Source organism: Myotis davidii, unplaced genomic scaffold (genome assembly GCF_000327345.1).
Source record: "Myotis davidii unplaced genomic scaffold, ASM32734v1 scaffold651, whole genome shotgun sequence".
In the NCBI taxonomy this organism is placed as follows: Eukaryota; Metazoa; Chordata; class Mammalia; order Chiroptera; family Vespertilionidae; genus Myotis; species Myotis davidii.
This window is the reverse complement of record NW_006283994.1, coordinates 731,097-741,666: the sequence shown is the minus strand read 5'-3', so window position 1 is coordinate 741,666 and position 10,570 is coordinate 731,097. Positions and strand designations below refer to the sequence as shown.

The following is a 10,570-nucleotide window of genomic DNA, read 5'->3' as shown; positions in this document are numbered from 1 at the left end:
AGGAATAAAAACCAGCCAGTGCTGCCTGGGGGTGAGGAGCGCAGCCCAGCAGTCGCCTCCTCCAGGGGGTCCTGCTGGGGAGGGGCGGCCGGAGCCGCGGGTGATGAGCTGGGCGGTCTCCACGGAGGCGGGTTGGGTTGGCGTGCTTGTACTCTGCTAGGACGACCCAGGACGAAGGGGGACACGGATGAGAGGGAGAGGAGACCAGTGCGGGGCTGGGCAGGGGTGTGGACAAGCGGGGGGCTGTGCTTGGCTGGGGATGTGGTAGGCACCTCCCAGGCACTAACAGAGGAGCCCATGAAGGGAGATGTGCCCTTGATTTAGCAGCAGGACCTTTTCAAGAAAGAAAACGTGATACAAGAGAAACAGCCTGTCTCCACAACTTCCAGGCGATGAAGCCGTATATTTTATACTAACCTTTCTGTGAAACCATTGACTTTTATTCCCTGGAACGGGAGCGAGCTCTGTGTGCAGAAGGACAGAAGGGAGCCTTCAGCTCGCTACCGCCCAAACCCACGTTTACCCCGCCCCAGGGCACACTGCTCCTTCAAGAAAACAATAGCATCTCCTTCAAAACATGCCATGGGCCCTAGTTTTTGGCTGAGAGCATCGGCCTACAGACTGAAGGGTCGCGGGTTCGATTCCAGTCAAGGGTATGTACCATGGTTGCAGGCTTGGTCCCCAGCCCCAGTCGGGCGCATGCAGGAGGCAACCAATCGATGAGTCACTCTCACATCAATGCTTCTCTCTCTCTCTGTCTCTCCCCTCCCTTCCATTCTCTCTACAAATCAATGGGGAAAAAATATCCTTGGGAGAGGATTAACCAAAAAGACCAAAAAAAAAAAAAAAAGCCTCCACGTGAACACTGGGAACCAGCGGGGGAGCTGCCGTCAGTGCCCTCTGAGAGCTCACGTGATAAAAGGTCTCTCTCAACAAGCACATCTGTGTCTTCTCACAAGCTTCTTTGGAGGGGGAGCCAGCTCTGGATCACTGATCCCACCAGTCCTAAAGGAACACGGGAATCTGAGCGCTGCATTTAAAGACAACACACCGCCCCAGGGCCTGCACCCCTGCGGGCCTGTGGTCTCAGCACTCAGGCGCTGCAGCCTGACTGCCCTGTTTGATGGCAGGAGCCACTGCCCACGCCCAGCAGTCCCTGCCCAAACCCAGGGCCACTGCCCACACCCCGCAGTCCCTGCAAACCCAAGGGGCCACTGCCCACACCCAGCAGTCCCTGCCCAAACCCAGGGCCACTGCCCACACCCAGCAGTCCCTGCCCAAACCCAGGGCCACTGCCCACACCCAGCAGTCCCTGCCCAAACCCAGGGCCACTGCCCACACCCAGCAGTCCCTGCCCAAACCCAGGGCCACTGCCCACACCCAGCAGTCCCTGCCCAAACCCAGGGCCACTGCCTATGCCCAGGAGCCCCTGCCCAAGCCCAGGAGCCTGGCATTAAGTGCCGAGCAAGGTGAGTGAGGGCCCAGCCAGGTCCTTTACTGCCACTTGCACTAGTTAAAAAGCAAACCTGCTCCCTTAATGAAGCAAGGCCTCCCCGCCCCTCCCCTGGAAGACGGGAGCAGGTGGGGGGTGGTGGGCCTCCCTGAGCGGGTCTCTCAGTGCCAGGCCCACAGCCATCTCAGGCACAGCAGGACCATCATTAGACGTGGCACTTTGCTGATCCCCTCCTGCCTGTTTGTGCCTGTTTCCACTCTGCGCTTCCTAAAAGCCAACATTATACCTGCCCATCTCCAAACCCCCAGGACAGCGCAGAGGGCCAGCCACGTGGGGGCCCGAGTTGTTTGCTGGAAAGTAACTGCCTGGGCTCCCAGCCCCGCCCTCTCCCCCTGCAGTCTCCTGGCTGAGACTCCTCCGCCCCCTTCCTTCCCAGGGGTCTCTTCCCTCCCCTGGCGCATCTTCCCTGGATGCCTGGCCCACGGGATCGGGTGGCACTGGCGCTCCGTGTCTCCGAGGCTCCGTCATCAAAAGGAGAGACGCGAGGGCTCTCGTTCTCAGGCTCCTGCTCTGGGAGACATCACCCGCGAGGCACGTGGATGCTCCAGTCCCTGTGGAGAGGCCTCTGTGGAGTGGAACCAGGTCTCCCATCAATAGCAGCACCAGCTCGCCCGCTAGTGAGTGCACCACCTTGAAGTGACCTGGGAATCCCAGGCCATCCCGCCGTGGCTGCAGCCCTGGCGCTGTCCGAGCGCAGCCTTCTGAGACACCTGAGCCGGACCACCCAGCGCCATTCCCGGGTTCCAGACGCACAGAAAAGGTGAGAAGCTGTGCGTGCTGGCGCTAACCACTGCACGCTGGGGCAGTTTGTCAGACAGCAACAGCCAACGAACGGAGCAACCTGGGAGGGTTTCGGTATGTTTCATAAGGGAGTTCCAGGGGCTTTCCTAATGACAAAGTTATTTAATAGTTATGCCGTGCTTACAATACAAACTTCAAATTCGTGTTCTACAAATACAACTATGCCACGGGTGATGAATATGCAACTTTAAATATTCTATTTTACCTTAAATCTAACAGCTCCACCAACAAATACTGAGCTGTGATATAGAACGATATCCAACCCTTTTTGGAGGTTGTTTTTTGGTTTTTAAAAATTATACTTACATGTGCAGAGAAAACAGTCTAGAACAAGATCCATCAAAACCTTAACAATTTTCTTTGGGTGAAAGTCTTATTTCTTTTTCTTTTTTGTTCTCATTTTTCCAAAAAACTAAGATAATGTATATATTACTAGTGTCCTATTTCTAATTTAAAATGTTTATAATCCAATCAAGCAGCAGCGAAGTCCTCTTGGTGTTTCTATCCTGATGTCTGCACACTGAGTGGCACATAGCAGGTGCTTCATGAAAGTGCCCTGAATGGCCTTCAGCTATAGATCCTGCCCCCAGGGCAGCAGTTCCATACAGGGTTTCCAGGATAATGTGAGCCCAGAAAGCTCCATGATGTGAAAAGGTGACAGTCAATTCCACAGGAAACAGGCTCCTAAGTATAGGAAATCATTTCAAAGTCGTATTCTTAGGACACAGCAACCACTTTTCTCTTTGAAACGGGGTATTTGAGTGATTCATTATAAATGTATAATGACAGTTGTGAGCACCTCTTTTTGCTGGCATGAGAACAGAGTCTGTTGATTGCCTTGGTGCTTAAAATAGTTTCCGAGTGTCCTCATAATAGCATGTCACCTGTAAGCAGGTTTCAGGCCAATGCAAATGAACAAATGCCGAACAGATGGACTGAGCGCGGACTTTTGTCAAGAGGGAGTTAGCAACACACACTTTTTGGCTCCAGTCTTGTGGGACCGTTAGAAAGCCTTCCACTCTCGCCAGAGTCTTGCCTCAGTAGACAATCCATGCGGGGAAAATGACAAGTTACAAGGCCCATTAGACTTCTGAGAGCTGGAAGCTGAGATTTAGTTATTTAGGTTATTTATATATTTATTATTTTTTGTTGCTGTTAATCCTCACCCAAGGATATTTTTCCACTGGTTTTTAGAGAGAGTGGAAAAGAAGGTGAGAAACACAGAGAGAGAAGCATCGATGTGAGAGAGACACATTGATGGGTTGCCTCCTGCATGCGGCCGACCAGGGCCAGGGATCGAGCCTGCAGCCAAGGTTGGAAGTTGAGATTTCCAGAATCACCACCTCAACACATGAGGACAACAGACAGAGTCACAGGCCTAAGACGCTCTCTGCCCATAGTTAACACTGTCTTGCGTCACTCAAAGAGGTGGCCCCTGTCGTGGGAGAATATGGCACCTGTGCCTGCAGCAGGCGCACACTAACCTGCGGGAGGCCAGCTGGTTCGGTCACTCTATCCTGGAAGCAAATGCTAATTGTGAAGAAAACCTGAAGATCACCAAGATGTGGTCCACGGTGTCCGCACGAGGGAAGGTCCCTGTCGTCCTGTCACCCCCCAGCTCCGCACTGGCCTTCTCCTCCTCACTCTCCAAGTTTGCCCCCATCCACTCCCACCACCCTCCATGCTCCCTTCCTAAGCGCCAGTCATAACCAGCAATGGCGGCACCACTGTATTTATTCATGTTTAAGGGTGCCCTTTTTTGGCCTTTTCCCCCAGTAAACGAAAAGCTCCAGGGAGATGGGACCACACCTGTCTTCTCCGGATTTTATCCCCCGAGCCTAGGACAGTGCCTGGCAGGTAGCAAGCACAGTAAGTGTTTGCTAATCAAACAGAAAGTAAATGAAGGCAAACACCCGAGTTTCATCTGCAAACACTCTTCCGGACTGGACATTTTTAAGTCAGTTGGTAACTGAGGATGTAAATGAAATAACTGCAGGGCAGGATGAGCAGGGGAATGTGTTTCAAGTCCAAGTCCAGCCTTGAAGAGGACTGCCCCTCTCGGGAGGGTACGTGCTGACAGGAAAGCTACCAGCAAAGACTTGCGTCCGCATTTCTGATCCCACATCACCGAGTGAGCCTGCGTCCCCACCTAGGGGCTCCTGGTACAACGTAACCCAACAGGGAAGTGAATGAGCCACCTGCGGTATTTTGGAAGGAATACTACCCCAATACAAAATGAACCAAAAAAAGCTGTTATGAAATATTACGTATTGTGTGGCCCGTCCACATGAAGTTCAAGAACAGATATGTTCACGAGTGAGGTTGGATAGTTTTCCACTTGGGGAGGGAAGTGGCATGTGTACAGACTGGGATCGGGCAGTGGTGGCCACCTGGATTGATCCTGCCAGAGCTACCTGGAGGTGTACATGTGTTAAACAATTACCAAGCTGCACACTTTGTGAGCCTTTTACAGTTCTCTCCTAGTGGAAAAAAGAAGAGCCATATATTCCTATTTAAGAAGAAAACAGGTGCCCAGCCGGTGTGGCTCAGTGGTTGAGCGTCGAACCAGGCAGTCACAGTTCAATTCCCAGTCAGGGCACATGCCCAGGTTGCGGGATCGATCCCCAGTGGGGGATGTGGAGGAGGCAGCCAATCAGTGATTCTCTCTCATCATTGATGTTTCTATCTCTCTCTCCCTCTCCCTTCCTCTCTGAAATCAATAAAAATATATTTAAGATAAAAGGAAAGAAAAAGAAGAAAACAGGTGAGCCTAGTGCCCATTCTAGCGGCAGCCCCAGCAGGTGGCTAGGCAGCCTGTAGCCTTCAAAATGTGCTCCTGGCTGGCTGGCCACTTACCCTGTGCCGACTGTGGAAATGGGACAAGGACACAGAATCAGCTATGAGGAATATTAAAATCCTACGTGGAAAAGTCACACACAAAACACATACACTAAGAGCTGTATTTTAACTGCTTCAATTAAGATCTATGCAAAATATGTTAACTGTCTGCTGGGTTTCTAATTTTAACAGATACTATTTTAAGAGAAAAAAACAATCTCGCAAAGAAAACTTTCAATTAGCCAAAACCAAGCACACACAGAGCTGGCCCAGGACAAAAGCCCTTGTTCTAGGGGTTACTCACTGAGGCGGCAGGACGAGCGTGGTGGGCTGCGCCTTGGGCCGGCGTTTGGCAGACACTCCCATCTGGTTAGCAGAGCGTTTCAGCGACTGTTGATTCAGAAGGCCGGATGCCAGGCCTGCGTGGTACTGCAGCTGCCCAGAGACAGAACAGGGGAAGGAGAATGACCCTGGGAAAGGCAGGGCGGGGGCATTCAACTAGCAACACCATCCATGTTACCCCTTCCGAACATTTCAAGTCATTTCAAATACAGTGGCTAACAGTTTGCTTCAAGGAAGCAGTGAGAGGGAGATAATCAGAGAATAGGAAAAGAAACACGAATGAGGTTACTCAGCACAGCATTACATGATGAAGAACTGGAAACAATCTAAATACCCAACAATACCCGGGGAATTGGCTAGAATATTAAAAGAACTTTCTATCATTTTGCTGAATTGAAAAACAAACCAATAGCTTACATTTTAAACAGAGAGACACTCAAAACGATGCTCTCTAAATATTAATAGTGTGTTTCTAAGTGGTAGAATTAGAGTAATCTTTACTTTATTTTTTACTCCTATTCATATATGCTTATGTAAATAGTTTTAAAACCAATGTCATTCTTTATAAGAAGAACCATTCGCTCTTAAAGATTAATTAGTTCTAGGAACTCTTGCTGCTGTCATGTCCTGCTGATACTAAAAGCCACATAACTCACTGGACTACAGCAAACCCGGGGCAGAAGACCGCTTAGGAACAGATTCAAACGTATCGGGAGTCCGGGTTCAGAGGCGCTGGGCAGTGTTCTCAGTGGTTAAGACACAATATCAACCATAATAAGTTCGGGAAGATATGGATACAATGGGCGCAGGCTCCCTGGGGAGAGGGGATGAAGAAGTTACTCTCACGCCTCGCACACAAATGGATACAGCGGGTAAGGAAGCCGCACACTGTGAACGGGCTCAGGGCCAGCTGCCTTTGCTTTGTTCTGGACAAACTGCTGAGCTGTGAGTTTACTCAGGAGATCATTTTACTTCTCTAGACCTTAATTTCTCTATTGGAAATGAGAAGTAATACTGCCTAATTCTAAACCAAACAGGACTTTAAAAAAATCCACACTGCCCTGACCAGTTTGGCTCAGTGGATGGAGCGTTGGCCTGAGGACTGAAGGGTCCCAGGTTCAATTCCGGTCAAGGGCATGTACCTTGGTTGTGGGCACATCCCCAGTGCGGGGTGTGCAGGAGGCAGCTGATCGATGTTTCTCTCTCATCGATGTTTCTGGCTCTCTATCCCTCTCCCTTTCTCTCTGTAAAAAACCAATAAAATATATATTTTTAAAAAATCCACACTGTTTAGTTATAACTTAACATGTTAAGTGTCCAGTTTGATGAGTTTTGATATGTACACATCTGTACAATTGCCACCCAAATCAAGACACAGACGTTTCCATCACTGCAGACACTTCCCTTGTGCTCAGTGCAATCTCCCAGCCCCCAACTCCTACCACCAGGATATTCTGATTTAAATACAACTAATTCTCACTCGTTGACAAATGAAGCTTATATTCAATTTGACATGTGGTATTGACTCCTATCTTCCTTTTAAAATCCCATACTTTTGTATTTTAGATCCTAAGAGCTGTCATCAATCTGTCTATAATAAAATTATCCTTGAAAGGTATCCCAATTTTGAACAGATGTAAACAACACATTCAAATGAGAAAATGCCAACCTGAGAATTTGGACTGAGACTATTTATAACATCTAGTGTGTTTCCTCCTCCTTTCTCAAATTAAGCAAGGTCTTTCAAACACTTATTTGGAATTAACTGAACGTACAAATAGTAACTCATTCTGAGTCACTGAATCAATTTCTTTTCAAAATGCTCTTCAAAGGATAGATTTCCTTTGCGGAGTCGGCTACGCGGCATACAGCTCATGGTAATGAAACTGGTGAGCGCCGGCTAACAGGGGCTGGGCCCCGGATGCAAAGGGTAATAATGTTCTGAAAAATAGATGGCCTCCCCTAAAGCCACTGGCTGCACCCACAGAGAATGAGAGAAAACCAAACCAAACGAAATGACCTGCTTCTTGCAAGTGGCTACAAAGATGAAGGCATCCAGGCACCCAGTGAGCCTGAAATGTCTGTCTGGAGCATCCATATTGCTTTTTAACAGCCTCTTGATTTACGTGGTCGATTTGCTGCGGGAGCCTTATGGCTGCACAATACAAGACAAAGATGTATCACATTCATAATAAAAATGGAGCTCCCCTCATGGTGGAAAAGGGGGGCATAATTTGGCTTTAACAACTCATCTTAGACCAATGAATTTTGCTCAAAGTTGTTTTTCTCCTACAGAGTTCTTAAATGGGAAATCAATGGCAGCGAGGGACAGTACAAGTTTGAAAGACAATGTTTCAAAATGTCAGCTACTTGGGTTTCGATCCTTCCCACCAGAATCTGCAATGAGTGCAATATGCACGGGGCTTTATGGACTTAAAGGGAAAGACAGCTTGGCAGGGGTCCCCTCCCGGCTCAGGGCGGCGGCTCTCCTTGGCTCTCCTCCGCTCTGGACCTTGTCAGGGTCCGTGCAAGCTCAGCCATTCCGGCCCTGCTGACTCTCTGAGCGGGAGAGGCCTGCTAACTAGGCAGAGTGGCGGGGTGATTTTGCCCACCTGGCATCATTTCGATCACTGGCGCAAACAAACAAACAAACAAAAGAAAAACAAAACAGCGGAAATGCATGCTGGCTGCTGGCTGTCTCTGGAAGGTTCCTTTGAAGCCTCTGCATCTTGGCCAGCCTCAAAGGACCCGGCACCCCGAAGGGCACATGTGGGTGGAAGGCCTCCTCTCCCCAGAAAGCTGACTCACAGTGATTAGGCGACATCTGTTAATCACGTACACTTCTCCCGGTTTCCAGGAACACCGCCCCGATGTCAGGATCTATAAGGGCCCCATTAAATATTTACCGAAGCATCTTTATAATGGGAGAAAGGGTCAAAGTTAATAAAACTGACAGGCAGCTCCTGTCCAACTGGATTTATACATTATTTAAGCCCTAAATACTCCATTCCACGAAACAGTTTAGATCTGCAAAGCTCCTGGAACACGTGCCTTGGCCAAAGGTCTTAAACAGCAGAAGGAAGTGCAGCTAATCCACAAATAAACATTAAGAACACATCACTCTCCAAAAGTCCTGCTGTAAGTTTTCAATTACAGGTTCTGTAATATTTTCTATAAAAATGCACTTCAATAAGCATCCTTTGCTCCAAATGTCTGTGGCATGGAAACAACTGTTTCAAAAAGCAACTTATCTAAGTTCTAATGTGATTTTCCTACCCAAGGTCAGCCCTCCACTAACCAGCAAGAATAAAGTGAAAGAGGGAGAAAAATGCAATGATCTACTCTTTTAACTCACAGACCTTACAGCTGTGAGGAGGAGTGTTTATGCGGCGGGGGTGGGGGAGGGGGGTCTTTGTTAAGTGTAAATTATCGCTCGGTGCTAAGCGATTTCGGTGTGCCCTGGATTTTGAGAGCAATTCTCTCAGTTCCAACTTGGCTGTCTATTAATGCCCTCCCTCTTTTTCCTCTGACGGACCTGGGATTTTCTGTCAGTTCCCAACCCGAAGCCCTTTCTAATTCATGTCTGCTAGTGACCCCTGGACCTGGGAAAATTTCAACAATTCATAGAGACCTGGGGAAACACCATTTAGAATTAGGAGAGCCTCGATTTGGTGAATGGGTTTTAACTAAGGCTGTTTCTGTGATGTTTAACCTGCAAAGGTGCCAAGCGTTGCCAGGGGTCCTGGTAAACCTAAGGGCCAGATAGAGAGCAGCGGGAGGAGAAATGACGCCTGGAAGCCCGCGCCTCTAACCACAGCTGTGTCCACATTTCAGGACCTTCCCTACGGGCACGGTTACACCTTCCCCCTGGCCCCCCCAGCTCTGGATTTCTAAGGAAGTTACATGGGCGTTTGGTTTCACCGTTTTTCTAAAGCAGTGGCTCTCAACCTTCTGGCCCTTTAAATACAGTTCCTCATGTTGTGACCCAACCATACAATTATTTTCGTTGCTACTTCATAACTGTCATGTTGCTACTGTTATGAATTGTCATGTAAATATCTGATATGCAGGATGGTCTTAGGCGACCCCTGTGCAAGGCGACCCAAAGGGGTCACGACCCACAGGTTGAGAACCACTGTTCTAGAACCTCTTCAGCTTGCAGGCGACGGTCAGACTCACACCCACGCCCGACCCACAGGTTGAGAACCGCTGTTCTAAAGGCTTCTACCTGCTCCAAAATGGACAGAGAATATGCTTGCAATGGACAGCAGTTTGAGAAGAAACAGGGTTCTGAGGTCAGAGAAAGGCCCCAGAGGGCCCCCCCCCTCCCCCCCCCGGAGGAGACGCCGGCCTGGGAGGTGACTGGCCCAGGTCACACCTGGCTTAGGAAGGCGGGACACTCGGCAGCCACCCGCGGGATGAGTGTGCCGCACCTTTCTACCTGGAGGAATGGCTGGCATGTGTCCTCTCTGCTCCAGCAACGAGACACAGTGGCTCTTCCTGCATGGGGACCCCGACGCACAGGGACCCCGGTGTGCCCATCACCACACTCGCTGGCTCCTGTCGCTCCCTCGCTCTGACCTCTTTAAGCGCTGACATGCCTGCTTTTCCGCCCTGACTCCAGCCACCACCAAAGTGGGGAGTTTGGGGCAGTCTCTATCTTACCATTTTAAGGTTTTAATATCATTCAAGGTAAAAATAAAATCATACCTTGGAGAAAGGAAATTATAGAAATGCCAATATTGTCAGAAAATCTAAATTCTAGACTCAGCAGTAACACATCAGCCTTTCCTGCAGCTCTGACCTGTTGTCTGATGGGGCCATCATGCTAGTGCCTAGTGGGTTTACCAGTCCCTTTACTGTCCTGAGAATGACGTGTGCAGTCGGTTTCCACGCAGGGTCCTCTCTGGAAGTTTGTGTGACAGCCCAGGAGAGCGACGAGAAAGGACGCCATCCGTGCAGCGTCACCTGCCCTCAAACACGGAACCAAACAGCCAGAGCTGCTGGCCAAGGAACCTGCTCACAGCCCCAGCCAAGGACAATGACACCTGCATCGTCACTGCATGTGGCTGGGTG

General features: G+C 49.5%; 1 protein-coding gene across 1 annotated transcript in view; it reads right to left on the bottom strand.

Moving 5' to 3' along the window:
* MED27 (mediator complex subunit 27) overlaps positions 1-10,570 on the bottom strand; it is a 164,464-nt gene that overhangs the window by 85,086 nt on the left and 68,808 nt on the right. Inside the window, exon 3 of the mRNA XM_006754177.2 lies at positions 5,457-5,587. Coding sequence (XP_006754240.1) covers positions 5,457-5,587 — 131 coding nt within the window. The remainder of the gene's footprint in view (positions 1-5,456; positions 5,588-10,570) is intronic.